This window comes from Vipera ursinii (genome assembly GCF_947247035.1).
Source record: "Vipera ursinii genome assembly, chromosome: 1".
In the NCBI taxonomy this organism is placed as follows: Eukaryota; Metazoa; Chordata; class Lepidosauria; order Squamata; family Viperidae; genus Vipera; species Vipera ursinii.
Window position 1 is genome coordinate 84604743 of NC_139512.1, and position 16381 is coordinate 84621123.

At 43.8% G+C, this 16381-nt stretch overlaps 1 protein-coding gene across 1 annotated transcript; it reads left to right on the forward strand.

The window, feature by feature from the left end:
• The first annotated feature begins 71 nt into the window (after window positions 1-71).
• On the forward strand, window positions 72-15576 carry CD59 (CD59 molecule (CD59 blood group)). Its single transcript, XM_083367999.1, has 5 exons — window positions 72-679; window positions 1085-1255; window positions 5564-5629; window positions 7836-7937; window positions 13662-15576. The coding sequence occupies exons 1-5, from the start codon at window positions 664-666 to the stop codon at window positions 13853-13855; spliced, it is 549 nt and encodes a 182-aa protein (XP_083224125.1). The 5' UTR covers window positions 72-663; the 3' UTR covers window positions 13856-15576.
• Window positions 15577-16381: the final 805 nt, after the last annotated feature.

The following is a 16381-nucleotide window of genomic DNA, read 5'->3' on the forward strand; positions in this document are numbered from 1 at the left end:
CCTAGCAGTTCGAAAGCACGTAAAATGCAAGTAGAAAAATAGGGACCACTACGGTGGGAAGGTAACAGCGTTCCGTGCGCCTTTGGTGTCTAGTCATGCCGGCCACATGACCATGGAGATGTCCTCGGACAAGCGCTGGCTCTTCGGCTTTGAAACGGAGATGAGCACTGGCACCTAGAGTTGGAAACGACTAGCACGCATGTGCGGGGGGAACCTTTACCTTACAGTACAACTTGAGTAGCCTTATTGGGCGTAGTTATTTAAATAGCCTTATTGGGCATAGTTATCTGAGTAGCCTTGCTGGGCGTAGTTTCTCGACAGCCTAGTCGGCATAGCTTATTATAGTAAGGTAACTTTGAAATTAAACAAGTATATGTGCAAATATAAGTGAATTAATTAAGCTTAATTGCACATTTGCCTTGCTTTTCCCCTGAATAACACAAGAATAAAAGAACTACTGGAAAATTCTATTTTGTGTGGCTTGAACTCAACTTTATGACACTCTCACTCTGGGGAGAGAGGATAGCTCCCTCTCACCTCATGGTTCAGATCCTCGTTCCTCCTGGTGCCTCTTGTATATCTTGCTTTCTTTTTCTTTAGAGCTTATATTACGGATTCACATGTGAAGAGCGGTTGTGTCCTTTGCTGCCTTGCCCTATTTAGATGGCACAGCTTCTAAGTAAGCTAAGTTAAGTACCGTAAGTAGGTAAGAGAAATGTCCCAAAGGAGACGGGGTACAAACACCAGAGATCTCACTGAATTCAGAAACGCATTCCTCCATCCTATGTAATTTTCAGGGTGCTGATGTTCCCCAATTATCAACGGTGACAGTGTTTGGAGTACATTAGAAGTGGGTGGAATATTGTTTGGCTGGTTGCAGAATCAGTCCAACCACTGATAAATGTGGAGTCTCCCTTCTTAATGAAAACATTGCCGGAAGATAATGCTGAGACTGACAAGGAACTTCCCTAACTCTCTGCCGACGGAAGGCCAATGCCAGATGGCTCCCCTCCTCCCCCTATTTGCTTGCTTGCTTGCTTGCTTACTGACAAAAAAAAGTAACTTCTCTTTTTTGGCCGCTGAGGTGAGGCTGACGGCTTGCTTTGCCGCAGACCGGCAGCAGGGAGCCGAAGGCGGAGCCTGCTGATGCCCCAGAAGGGAAGGGAGCCGCTCGGACGTAAGGATTTAGCGGCGGTCGGAGGGGGAGGACTGCGGCTCAGCAGCAGCTCGGCGCGCCTTCGAAGCCGCAGTCCGGGTGAGCGAAGGCCCAGCAGGGTCCAGGCTCTGGCGAGCCCTCGATTCGTTCGGGCTGGAAAGGAGCTGCCCGGCAGCCTCTTTCGAAGCCCGGTGGCGTGTGGGAAGGGCTTCCGCAGAGCGGTCTCGAGAGAGGCGCTTGCTGCTGCAGGTGGAAATGGAAGGAAATTATTCAAGAGGGGGAAGCTGGCCAATTTTAGAGGTCCCGGGCCGGTTGTGAAGCTTCGGGGCTGCATTTGGCGGGCTCAAAGCTCACGGGCAAGGCCCGGTCCATAGGGGCTTTTTACGTTAGTAAAAACGGGGATCTTTTGTCTTTAGCTGCGGGTTTATCTGCGTCGTTACGGTAGTAATGCCCTGCCCCTCTCCCTCTCCCTCTTTCTTTCTTTCTTCCTTCCTTCCTTCCTTCCTTCCTTTTCCTTCCTTCCTTCCTTCCTTTCTTTTCCTTCCTTCCTTCCTTCCTTCCTTCCTTCCTTCCTTCCTTCCTTCCTTTCTTTTCCTTCCTTCCTTCCTTCCTTCCTTCCTTCCTTCCTTCCTTCCTTCCTTCCTTTCTCTTCCTTCCTTCCTTCCTTCCTTTCTTTCTCTTCCTTTCTTCCTTCCTTCCTTCCTTCCTTCCTTCCTTCCTTCCTTCCTTTCTTCCTTTCTTTCTGTTCCTTCCTTCCTTCCTTCCTTCCTTCCTTCCTTTTCTTTCTTTCTTTCTTTCTTTTCCTTCCTTCCTTCCTTCCTTTTTCTTCCTTCCTTCCTTCCTTTCTTTTTCTTCCTTCCTTGCTTCCTTCCTTCCTTCCTTCCTTCCTTCCTTCCTTTCTTTCTCTTCCTTCCTTCCTTCCTTTCTTCCTTTCTTTCCCTTCCTTCCTTCCTTCCTTAGTTTCTTTCTTTCTTTCTTTCTTTCTTTCTTTCTTTCTTTCTTTCTTTCTTTCTTTCTTTCTTTCTTTCTTTCTTTCTTTCTTTCTTTCTTTCTTCCTTCCTTCCTTTCTTTGTATTTTTTTGGTCTTCAGTCTTTGTCTCTTCGTGGAAGGTGAGAGCATTTGGTTAGGACATTTTAGATGCTGATCCTCACGGTTCTCCGATGATGCCCTTCAGAGGCATTTAGTATTCTGTTTGACCAGAAGCTCTTTATTTTGGGACTGGTTTTGGGGCAGCAGGCTTTGAATGTAATGTGCAGTCTCACTGCATTTGGAGACCCTTCCAAAGGCATGTAAAATGTTTGTGACTTAATTAAATTAAAAGACAAAAATGCAACGATCCTACAGTTAAACCATTTTCATCATCATAAGAAAAGTGAAAAAATAAGATCCATATTACAGGACCCAGTGAGGAATAATAACACAATATAGAGCAAATTCTGTCCTTTTGTATATTATTATATCTAGACCAACATCTCAAAGGGACTCTCCTCTTGTTTTGGCCTAGAGTAGCACTGAATTTTTGCCCTCTATGTACTACTGAAGGACAGTAGGCTTTCACAGAGTCCTCTTCTGAAGGAGGTCTTGCCTCTTGGCATTGGTCTGCCTTCCTCAGTGGTACTGATTATAGTTTGAATAATTTTTGTATTATGGCCTGAAATTATTTCTAGCCAGGAATACAAAAATGAATATGTTCTCTCTTCAGAACTTCACTGCTAGATAGAGGATGCTCTATCCTGTAATCAGTCACTTAACTCAACATACTTTAAAAAACCTTTATATTCCTACTTGTTCTGTTTTATTTTTCCTTACTTGTTAGCAGAGTAATGAAGTCCCAACTACCATCATCCCTAACAGAATGAAATTTTGCATACAGCTCTTTTGGAAAGCTATTGACAAACCGGAATATGGCCAGTTAAAAGTAATAAAAGGATTTCAATTTATTTTGACATGTATTATATGCACGTACAGCTCTACTATCAAAGTTTTCTGCTATTTGACTGATAAAAGGTGAGAAAGGAATCCCTCGTGATTAAATAGCTAAATAATAGTGCAGAAGGAATGTATAAACATCGGTATCAGATGTTTGTGACCAGGTGAGGTCAGTGTTTCCTTAGTCTTTTTACCAGAATAAGATCTACACCACTGTTTGCCTTAGTTTATAACCATTATTTCTAAACATTTCTTCATTTATAACCATATATTAACGGGTAGAATTTTAATAGAGACACCTCTACTTTTTAATAGAAACACCTCTATTTTTCTGGCAATGTATGAAAGTTCTATGGTGGAGCCATAACTTTTATACCATTCAGAGATGATGCACTTAATATGGGCAATGCAAAACAACTTCCTATCCAACTCCTCCCCTTACAATTAACAAGAGGAAACAGATTGGCTTAAGGCCATGAAAACTCTCAACAGCAGTCAGTGTATTCTTTTCTCCCATTCAGAACATTGCTGGTGGGAAATCTCCATTTGCGGAGTTTTCACAAATAAACTTGGAATACCTGTGATAATGTAAACAGTGTCTCCGTAGCAAATCTTTCTTTCCAGCAGAAGAGGTGCACTCCTGCATTCAGAGACCCCTTAGCTTATTCTACCCAGTTTAAATTGTTTCCTAAATATTTCCTAAATATATTACCAAAGTTGTCAGCAATTAACTATTTAAATCTCATGCACAAGCACATTTTGTTGCAAGGTACAATATTTTTCCCCTGTATGTGCAAGCAGATCAATGTGAAAGAGAAGAAGTTGATTAATTAGATTAGTTTGATTGGAGAAGACTAGGTATACCCATGCCACAGATAGGATTTCGTAATACTAATAATAACTTCACCAATCAGTTTTAGCATGTTTGTGCTACTCTGTGCAAAGTAGATTTCTATCGTTGATATTACCTCATAGTGTAATATATTGTTGTTTATATCCCATCTTCCACACAATCAGGATGCTAGGTTATTGCAACCCTTGGCATTGGCTCTGAAACACAGAAGTGGGAGCTACAGTAGGGCAAATTGGTTTGTGCTTTAGATTGTAAGCCGCCCTGAGTCTTCAGAGAAGGGCGGGATATAAATGGGATTTTAAAAAAATAAAAATTTTCAACATCCCTTTTTCTTAGTTTCCCCCTAAACTACATCTCTTTCCATTCATGCAGAATATTTGTTGGGCTGTTTCTTCCATTTATGTTTAATTGTGGTGTATGGATATCTCTCTGTGTTTGATCATTCATTCATTCTTGTCTTTCTGCAAATTCAGAGTTTTCTTGAATATACTGCAGCTCCTAACCTAGGCTGAAGCCAAAACAACTTGCAATCCAATGACTTTCTAATCCAAATAGATCCCATTGAACCAAATGGGTCTTATAGACAGCTAAATAATATTGCAGTCTGAATCCTAAGAGTAAAAACCAGTTATGCAACGTCATGCAAAGTAAAGGATATCTGTTGGCCATGCTGACTGAGAACTGTGGAAAAATACCAGAGAGACAACTTTAGTTGTCTGGTTTCTGGGGATAGATTTTCATGGGCAAAAACGGTGCATGGAGAAATTCCTTTCATAAAGCACGTTGCTTTGCTATATAATTATTGCTAAGCACATTGATTTGTGCTTTAAAATTGTAAGCCGCCCTGAGTCTTCGGAGAAGGGCGGGATATAAATGGGATTAAAATAAACAAATAAATAAATAAATAATGCATGGGGGTGCAGTGTCTTAGTTCCTCTGGCTCCTGTGAAGGCTTTCTAAACCTTTCAGGCGCAATCTTAATGCATTCTTGGGAAATGCCTAGTCATGGACACGCTGCAGCGGCCCACTTTATTCAAGGAAAATGCCTCTCCAGTCAACTGGCAATCTGTCCTCCATCAGCATTAGCTGGGCAAGAAAAACATTTTACTATGAAAATCTTGCTTAAAGAACTAGAAAGGGAGGAGACAGAAACAAAAGGACCAAGAAAAAAAGAAGTCAATAGTTTATTTTGAAGCTCAGGCTGAAATCACATTCCAATGACACGCGTACACAGAGACAAAAGAAAAATCCCATCAGCTTTAGGTCACTATTCAATAAAATCAAATCTATCCTGCATCTAGCTCTGTCTGTCCCTAATTTACTGTATTATTTCCCTGATCTGCAACCCAGATTTTATCAACTAGGCTTCTATCTTTCTTGATTTTCCACCAGTTCTGGTAAGAACAAAGCCAAAAAGGAGCTGCCTTTTTAAAAAACTCATCTGGGGGTTGTGTGTGTGTGTGTGTGTGTGTGTGTGTGTGTGTGAATCTTCCTTCTTGTTACTGGCTTTTAAGATTTTGATTTTCATAGGCTTCATTTACTTGGATAGACAGATTCAGATTTTCTTTTTACTTTTTTGAGCTACCTTCTCTATTCTTGATCTCATGTATGATTCTTCTTCTAGACATGGACAAAATGAACTGCATTCTCCTAACAGCATTCATTATTCTAACCCTATCCTGCACTTCTGGTAAGTATTGTGATATTTCTGCATTTTTAGTAAAGAGACTGGACTAAGCCACGTTGGGATGTAGTAAAGCAGTAGACAACAGTACTCCCTGTCAACAGAATCAGATCATTTTCCCCATTGCAGTCCATTAACATGCTTTCTGGATAAAAGTCTATAGAGATTTTGTTACGGTATGTAAGTGCTATACTATGTCTTCTAATATATATATATATATATATATATATATATATATATATATATATATATATATATATATATATATATATCAGGGGGCGTGGTGGCTCAGTGGGTTAGGACGCTGAGCTTGTTGATCAAAAGGTCGGCAGTTTGGCGGGTCGAATCCCGAGTGCCGCGTAACAGAGTGAGCGCCTGTTACTCGTCCCAGCTTCTGCCAACCTAGCAGTTCGAAAGCACGTAAAAATGCAAGTAGAAAAATAGGGACCACTCCGGTGGGAAGGTAACAGCGTTCCGTGCGCCTTTGGTGTCTAGTCATGCCGGCCACATGACCACGGAGACGTCCTCGGACAAGCGCTGGCTCTTTGGCTTTGAAACGGAGATGAGCACCGGCCCCTAGAGTCGGAAACGACTAGCACGCATGTGCGGGGGAACCTTTACCTTTACCATATATATATATGCATTTAGCTAAACAGGATTGAAATGAGAGGCTATAGAAATGCTAGCTAACGAATATTAAGAGTCAGGGTGGTGCAGTGGTTAGAATGCAGTGTTGCAGGCTAATTCTGCTTGACTGCCAATTGCCAGCAGTTCGGCAGTTCGATTCTCACTGGCTCAGGGTTGACTCAGCCTTTCAAATCCTTCCGAGGTCAGTAAAATGAGGACCCAGATTGTTGGAGGCAATAGGTTGACTCTGTAAACTGCTTAGAGAGAGCTGTAAAGTACTGTGAAGTGGTATATAAGTCTAAATGCTATTGCTATTGATTCCACCATGAATAATGTCTTCACGCATGCTAGGCAGATAGAAAATGTTGATTCGTCATTTTGCCATAAGTAGGATGTGATAGGCATACCTCAGTCAGAATGGGACAACTTAGCACAGCCAGCTCACCATTGCCAAGATGTCTCTTCACCAGTCGCTGCAGGACAACTCAACATGGCCAAGTCACTGTTGGGACAACTTGCTGCAAACAGCCAGAGGGAGAGCCAGGTGTTTCCCATTTTTGCACACACACCACAGCTGTCATGGGCCATTTGGCAGCGGAGGGTGGGACGGGCAATAGGGATGTGGCAGAGGCTATTGTGTCCTATTTTCACATACCCCATCGCCGTCATAAAACAGCCCAAACACTGCTGCCGCTGAATGGCCTGTGGCAGTGGGTATTAAAATGGGACATGACCAGCCTCTGCCACCTCCATACCGCCAGCCCTACCCACTGCCGCCACCAAATGGCCCATACGCTGAATGGCTTGGAGGTTGGTGCAGCGGCAGCAGCAGTGGCATGAAAATGGGAAGTCCCTGGACACTGCTGCTGTCACTCTGAGCTCTGCCACCCACTCACTCACCTGCCTGGCCTGTTCCCACTCTGGTGGGAACCCCTGGCCACCAATGCTGCTCTACATTCTGCTCACCTGCCTGCTTGCCCAGTTCTCCCTCCAGCTACCTGTGGCAAGTTGTCCCCATGGCAAGTTGGCCATGTTGAGTTGTCCTGTGATGACTTGGTGAAGGTGAGCTGGCGATGGTGAGCTGGTGGCACCAAGCTGGCCATGCTGAGTTGTTCTAGATCCTGCCTTAGTATGGCATGTCAAGTTCTGGATAGCCAGGAAAGCAGTTCAAGTTCAAGTTCCTTCCCATATTTGGCTTTTCATGTATAAACATTTTAATCAAATGTATATTTTACAATGTAGAAATGTCAAGAGAGTTAGATGGGCCCAAGCTCTGTATATTATTATTTTTATTTCACAATCTGTCTCTTGCTAAAACCTTGTAACTAAATCTTGAGATAATTGTGCCTACGAAACTAAGCTGAAAATTTCTTCAGACAAATCTCAGTTTAGATACAAATATTCAGCAGCTTTAAGCAAATATTCTGCTAGTCCTCATATGCATATATTTACATAAAGAATATTGATTAGATAATAGTCTGCTAAACAAGGCTGTTAAGTTACTGAAATAAAATAGATGCGAGATAATGGTGAATGGTGTATTACATAAATCTGGCAGATAAAAAAAATACTGTTTACGTTTCAGGCTATGCACTTCGATGTTATTTCTGTGAACAAAGTCCTTTTCTCTGTAGAACCAACCTCACCTGTTCTGAGGAAGATGATGCTTGCTTGCAAATTAGAATGGGTATGTATACTTTGCATGAATAAACTGAACTTTGGAACAAGTATGTTCTGGTGCAAGTATGTATATCTTCTGAGAATTTAAGCTCCACTGAGTTAGTTATGATTTCTTCCCACATTAGTGGGTATCAAGTTGCTGCTGTAAAAGTTTCCTGTCAGATTCCAACCATTATTTTTAAGCTTTTAAACTAAAAAAAATAGTTGGGTAATGAAATGATATTTTGACCAATTAGGAAAAGAATTCATTATCAAATCTTGGTATGTCACACTGGAAAAAAGGGAATATGATACTTGGAGGTCTGTTTGAAACGATTGCTAATGGGGAAATTCTAAAACTAAAGGATTATAATACAATGCTTTTTCAAGAATGATAATAAATTGTTAACACTCATGATTGCTGGAGATAATCAACATCTGGACACTTCCCTTGTGCCCTATCAAGCTTATTGTCTCATTAAGATTTTTATCAAAATTACTGGAATCTGGCAGCACTTTTTCTGACTTAACACATATTTATTAAAAGGCATTCATAAAAGGTTTTTGTAAGCTGCAAGCAGTTAATGACAGCTTATGCCTTTTAGTAAAATCTATTAGCTGGAAAAAGTGCTACTAGACTCCTGATTTTTTTTCTACCATAGATTAATGTTTGTCCTCCAATAACAATAAAATTATTGTTAGCTAGATCAGTCAGACACCTACAAAAAGGTAATAAAGAAGCACTTGGAAACCTAACCTGATTTGATAACAATGCTCTGATTCTTGGATCTCCATCTTGGTTTCCTGAAAATTACAGTCTTCTTTTATCTGAATTTTCTATTTCTGAAGTCATCCATCTCCCAAATCTGAACCTCACTCCTTGACTTTTTCAACCAGGGTGGGCTCAGAAATTAAAAAGGGCTGTACAGAGTTTTGGATTATGAGTACAACTGACTTCTTCATCGGTATCATTCCTTAGACCCCAATTTTGCTTTTATCTCCAGAAAACTGCTTTCTAAGATGTGGATGTGACAGCTTGAGTCTTTAAAGAAATGTAATACGTACAATTGTTACTATTATAAAAGTACATTGTTGTTGTTAGTTGCGAAGTCATTTCTGACCCATTGCGACCCTATGGACAACGTTCCTCCAGGCCTTCATGTCCTCTACCATCTTCTGGAGTCCATTTAAGCTCACACCTACTGCTTCAGTAACTCCATCCAGCCACCTCATTCTCTGTCATCCCCTTCTTCTCTTGCCTTCAATCTTTCCCAGCATTAGGCTCTTCTCCAGTGAGTCCTTCCTTCTCATTAGGTGGCACAAAAGTACATATGAACTTAATAAAAGAGTGCAGTTCTATAGAAAGGACACCTGCAAGCAGCCATGAAATACAGAAAAAGAACAAATTATGTAAAATCACTGTGCATGACATAGGTGTCATAGTCACTTTTTTCCATTGGGAGAGATACCTGAAAACAATCACTAATACACAGACTGATGACACAGCTTTTATTTCAACTGGATCATAGTGGCAGTAATCAAAGCTTCCTTGTCAATCAGGGAACAAAGAACAAGAGGAGAAAAACTCCTCTTGGAAGATTTGGGGGGAAAAAACCATAGTTGATCCACAATATAATTCTTAAAGGAGCTGCAACTTGTTTTCGAACTTGCACAGAAGACAGGCTGCTTGAATGAATATCACAGAAGCCTTATGCCCATTTGAGGTCTGAAGTCTGTCTGAATCCTCTTTGAGCCATGCTTCCTCAGCCCTATAATGCATGGTTTCTATATGCCAATGGTCCATTCAGCATCTTCTTCATGAATCTCTCAACCTGATAAAATTTTTAGCCGGTTATTTTAAGAAGTTAGGGAGGGGGAGGGAGGGGGGGGTAGGGAGGGAATCTTTAACCGGCACTCAGTCTGGTCCTGTTAGAGGTCCTGACGGGACGGGGTCTGGGGAGGTGGCTGCTGGTTCTGGGAACGTGGGGGTGGGACTTCAAATCCCCATGGCGATAGGGAATGGCAGCAGGTGTTTGCGCGGAGGGCCATATCAACATCTGGGATCACGCCCCCGCTATCTCCGAGCGGTGGCGCGCTCCGACCCTCCGGTTAGCACCCTCTTACCCGGGGATGAGGGTGATCAGGCCCCTGAGCTCAGGTTGGTCTATTTTAACGCTAGATCCGTAGTTAACAAAGCTCCCCTCATCCGTGATCTGATCGAGGAGGAATGTGCGGATCTAGCGTGCATCACGGAAACTTGGTTGGGTTCGGAGGGAGGGGTGCCTCTCACCGAGTTATGCCCGCCAGGTTTCCGGGTGCTGCACCAGCCACGGGCTCAGGGCAGGGGTGGTGGGGTGGCAGTGGTTATTCGGGAGACCTTGTGTCCCCGGGAGGCCACCATTGTCCAGATGGCCGGGAGTGAATCCCTCCTCTTGAGATGTGGTCCTCGGGTTCAGTTGGGCTTGTTGCTCACATACCTGGCGCCCAGCTGTGTGGCAACAGCCCTGCCTGGGCTGCTCGACACCCTCTCGGGGTTGGCGGTGGAGTTCCCCAGGCTTATAGTCCTGGGTGACTTCAACCTGCCATCACTGGGGGGGTCGTCGGAGTTAGCTCGGGAGTTCATGGCTTCCATGACGGCCATGGGCCTGACCCAGGTTATTGAGGGCCCTACTCACGAGGGGGATCATACTCTCGACCTGGTGTTCCTGTCTGGACAGTGGTTGGATGATCTGGGAGGGGGTTCCCCATCCATCACCCCTCTGTCATGGTCAGATCATTACCTCCTGAGGCTGGTTTTCCGTCATGCCATCCCCCGCCGCTGGGCGGCGGAACCGACCAGGTGGTTCCGCCCCAGGCGCCTAATGGACCCGGACCGGTTCCAGAGGGCGCTTGGGCCGATACCTATCACCCTTACCCACAGCCCAGTCGATGCTCTGGTGGAGGCCTGGGAAACGGCTGCCACCAGGGCACTCGACTGCGTTGTACCCATGCGACCTCTGATTCGGCGCAGATCCCGTTGGGCCCCATGGTTCTCTGTGGAGCTCCGGGAGATGAAGCGTCGGAGACGAGGTCTAGAGAGTGGTTGGAGATCCAGCCGATCCGAATCCGACCGATTGCAGTTAAGAACCTTTATAAGGTCTTATCTTGCGGCGATAAGAACGGCGAAGTCTAACTACTTTGCCGCTCTTGTCGCATCCGCAGATAATCGCCCGGCTGCCCTGTTTAGGGTGACTCGCTCCCTCCTTAACCAGGAGGTGAGAGAGGATCCCTTGCAGGGACGAGCCGAGGAGTTTAGTCATCATCTGGCGGACAAAATCGCTCGGATCCGGACCGGCCTGGACTCTGACTGGGCAGAGTCTGATGTGGAGGAATCAGGCGGTCTTGAGCATGTTATCTGGACTGAGTTCGACCCTGTTTCCCCTGATGATGTGGACAGGATCATGGGGAGACTGAGCTCCACCACCTGTTTGTTGGATCCGTGCCCCTCCTGGCTAGCTTATGCGGCTCGGGAGGGAACACGAGGCTGGTTCCATGCAGTAATAACTGCTTCTTTGAAGGAGGGTGTCTTCCCTGCCGCCCTGAAGGAGGCGGTGGTGAGACCCCTCCTCAAGAAGCCTGCTTTGGACCCGGCTGTTTTAAACAACTATCGTCCAGTCTCCAACCTTCGCTTTCTGGCGAAGGTTGTTGAGAGTGTGGTGGCGCATCAGCTCCCTCTGTTCCTGGAGGAAACTGATTATCTGGACCCGTACCAATCGGGTTTCAGGCCCGGACACAGCACGGAGACGGCATTGGTCGCGCTGGTGAATGATCTCTGGAGGGCTAGGGACAGGGGTTGCTCCTCTGTCCTGGTCCTATTAGATCTCTCAGCGGCTTTCGATACCATCGACCATGGTATCCTGCTGCGGCGTCTCAGGGGGTTGGGAGTGGGAGGCACCGTTCTACGGTGGTTCTCCTCCTACCTCCAGGGCCGCTCGCAGTCGGTGTTGACAGGAGGGCAGAGATCCGCCCCGAGGTCTCTCATTTGTGGAGTTCCTCAGGGGTCGGTTCTCTCGCCTCTCCTGTTCAACATCTACATGAAGCCGCTGGGCGAGATCATTCGTGGTTTTGGGGTGGGGTATCACCAGTACGCTGATGATACCCAACTTTTTCTTTCCACCCCGAACCAACCCAGTGATGCCCTCTCCGTGATGTCCCGGTGCCTGGAGGCGGTTCAGGTCTGGATGGGGAGAAACAGGCTTCGTCTCAATCCCTCCAAGACTGAGTGGCTGTGCATATCGGCGTCTCGGGTTAACCATGTTATTCCACCTCTAACGATGGGGGGTGAGGTGTTGCCCCCCGTTGATAGGGCTCGCAACTTGGGCGTCCTCCTGGATTCACGGCTCAATTTTGAAGATCATATAGGAGCCGTGACCAGGGGGGCTTTTGCACAGGTTCGCCTGGTGCGCCAGTTGCGTCCCTATTTGGACCGAGACGCCCTACGCACAGTCACTCATGCGCTTGTGACCTCCCGTTTGGACTACTGTAACGCTCTCTACATGGGGCTGCCCTTGAAGACCACTCGGAGGCTTCAACTGGTGCAGAATGCGGCCGCGCGAGTTGTAATGGGGGTTTCCCGATACTCCCATGTAACACCTCTACTCCGCGAGCTGCATTGGCTTCCGGTTGCCCTCCGGGTGAAATTCAAGGTGCTGGTTATCACCTATAAAGCCCTACATGGCCTGGGTCCGGGTTATTTGAGGGAACACCTGCTGCCGGCATCAAACGCCCTTCGCCCAGTGCGCTCCCACAGGGAGGGTCTGCTCAGGGTTCCGCCGGTGAGAGATTGCCGGCGGGTGACACCCAGGGATAGGGCCTTCTCGGTGGGAGCGCCTGCCCTCTGGAACCAGCTGCCGGTGGAGCTGAGGACTGCCCCCGACCTCCGATCATTCCGCCGGGGCCTGAAGACCTGGCTCTTCGAGCTCTCGGGCCCAGACTGAGGAGGAAATTTTAATTTGGGGTTTTTTAACTGACTACAGGGTTAATTTAATATTTTTTAATTGGGTTTTTAATTTTTGTATTTTGGATTTTTAATTCCCTGTAAACCGCCCTGAGTCCTCAGGGAATAGGGCGGTATATAAATATAACTAAATAAAAAATAAAATAAACCTATGGATAACAAAATTAAAACACCATTCTTGCAACTAGTCAATGCTTTGCAGTTTCTAATCTTGAGCAGCAGAGACAATAACTTTTATACTTGGGCTTTAAAACCAAAAGATATTATGTAAACTAACCATTAAGTTATTTTGGATGGTTCCAGTGCAGCAGAGATCTTTGTAAGATGCCTCTACTGGAGAAAGGTTGAAGGAAAGAAAAAGTTATTACTGACTCCTTTTCTTTTCCCCGAAACATCTGCGCTGAGCGTTTTGAAACCTTCCAGTACAGTAAGGAAAATGGTGTAAGTGGCAATGAAAATTGCCTGTGACCTCTTGCTCCTACAGCAACCTCTACTGGATTACAGTCCTTCCGAAAAACATTTATGGACTTCTCTGAGGAGAAAGGTGCTAGTCTCTGAATATTCATATGGTACAGCAAATATTGAAAAAGGAAGATAATCCAAATCAAGGAATGTGACATGTTTAAAATTGTTATTTTAAACAATGTCCTGTGTTACATTTTTAGTGGCAAAACAGCTGATTTTTCTTTGCCTCTCTTGCTTGTATTTCATAAGAAGCAAAATAGATCTCAATTTATATTTTGATTTTGTTTACAGTGAATTTGAGAACATACAGGTGCTGGAAAATGTCAAGATGCAGCAAAGATGTTATAGCCGAGGAGTTTAGTGTTGACAGTTTTAGACACCTTTGCTGCCAAAGAGATTTCTGCAATAAGAGTCCAAGTCTCCTCGTCACTACCACTCCCTTTGGTATTTCAGCAGCAGTTGTGGTTTGGATGATGTCCCGGTAATAAGGAGATTCAAAGTAATATGTTCACTACATATCCCAGTTCTAACCAGATACACAAGCACTTTTACTGGAACAACTAAAGCTATTTGAAGAAGCAATGTCTTTTTAACTACAAGAGTGTTAAAGCTAAGCCAGGAAAGCAGTGTGTGTGGGGGGGAAATATAAAAATATAAAAATGGAAAATCAATTTTGTAAAAAAGTACTCTCACTCAGTGCATGTTGATTGTCTTTGACAATTGAGCCTTCTCCTTAATATTTAATTTCTGGTTAATCCATGGCAGCGAAAATGCTTATTTATCGTATTTTTATCTTTTGTAAGGAAGTTGATTCATATAGTTTTGCTTTATCACTCTAATCAGCTGCATGTTTTTCAGTAAACATGAATACTGTATTTCACAACTCACTTTTAAGGCAAGCTCATGATAAACAAGTTTAAGAGGTTACCAAGAGAATTGGTTGTAAGATCTCACTGTTTATAGTCCTACATTGACAGATTTGACCTTCTATCTGTTTTAACGTGCTATGCCAATCATTACCTATTATACAGGTGTTAAGATAGCTACTCTGTAGAGAACTCATATATGTGTGGCACTTTATGCAGTATACTCAGTAACTGCTGCTTCAAAACGTATTTCCTATTCCTTAGCACATTTAGTCACAGAATCTAATATTGATGGAGCTTAATTTAAAAGTGTATTCTCTCTTTTTCATTGCATTGTTTTCTGTAAGACTTTATTCAATAGAGAAACTGAAAAGTATTACTTAACAGAGTTCTTCCTATGTTAGGCACAGTATGCCACTTTTAAAAGTATATTGTGTATGGACAATTGTTAACATTCTTTTGCAGACTTTCTCACATATGTAGGACTGTTGGTATCTTAAAAAATATTGAAACAACTATGTGCAATACGTTCTACTTACGCTATATGTATTCCTGAGAGAACCCTAGCTTTGCTTTGGTATGTATAAATCCTATGGTTTGGTATTTTAAGATTAGTAGCTTATAACATTGTAACTTATTTCAGTGGGAACTAATATGGCCCAAGGAAGCAAAGTTGATGGGCAAACATCATTCACTTTTCCCCACTAATTAAATGAAGGCAATAGGTCCAGTGCTTTTTTGTAAAAGAAAAAGGTGCCGGAACTCACACATGTCATACAACCCACCTTGCCTACCCTACAAGGTTCCATCCAAAAAAGGTGCCGGAACTCCGTTCTGAGCGTTCTATGAGGAAAAAAGCCCTGGTAAGGTCTGTATAAGGACTCAGTTAGAAATGAGAAAGAAACCCAAAATAAGACAGAATTCTGCCAACTATTGGGGATTAGCACCATATGTGAATGCAATGAACCTGAACTTTTGGGAAATAGAGAAACTTGCTGAGAAACCAAAAAGAAAAGTATTGTCCCTCTGTCTATACTTATTTAATCAAGTTGCTTAGAATTACACAACTATCCTGGCTGAATTCATACCATCACTTCAGCAACAAAGTAAGCAATCACATTTTACCCTGTTGCAGTGAGCAAGCCATCTATTGTTTTTTTAATACTTGAAATGGAATACAACAGGTCAAATTTCATTCAGCAAGAAAAAAATTATCACCTGTTTGTACAATACATGTTTAATGTATGCTAACACATATTTAATAAAGATATCAAAGTAAATACTATGAGGGGAGATAATCCTCTTATCTAACACTTTAAAATAAACTTTATTAAACTTCAGACTTTCATCTGATTATAGATACATAGAATTAACCTTGTATTGTCATATACTGATAACCTAGATGGTTTGCAGACAGCTATGATAACCCTAAGGGATGCGGTGGCTCAGTGGGTTAGGATGCTGAGCTTGTTGATCAGAAGGTCGGCAGTTTGGCGGGTTGAATCCTGAGTGCCGTGTAACAGAGTGAGCGCCTGTTACTCGTCCCAGCTTCTGCCAACCTAGCAGTTCGAAAGCACGTAAAAAATGCAAGTAGAAAAATAGGGACCACTCCGGTGGGAAGGTAACAGCATTCCGTGCGCCTTTGGCGTCTAGTCATGCCGGCCACATGACCACCGAGACGTCCTTGGACAAGCGCTGGCTCTTTGGCTTTGAAACGGAGATGAGCACCGGCCCCTAGAGTTGGAAACGACTAGCACGCATGTGCGGGGGAACCTTTACCTTCACCTTACCTTATGATAACCCTGCAGAATTACACTATTTTTCATTCTGTTTTTCAGTGATTACACTACTCTGCTGATTAAAAAATAGTAATAATGGTTAACATAGGTGGCATAATTCACTATATTGTAAACTAACTGCATGGGCAGAATCTGTCAGATTCACAAGGCTGAAAATATGGTGAGTAAATTTCATAGTATCTAATACTATGTATCATATGTATCTAATCATTATATTATACCACGGGTCGGCAACTCGCGGCTCCGGAGCCGCATGCGGCTCTTTGAGCCATCTCCTGTGACTCCCAGTCGCCCGGTGCACACGCACCTCTTCAAATGGGCAGTGGTGCACGCGCGCACCTCCGCC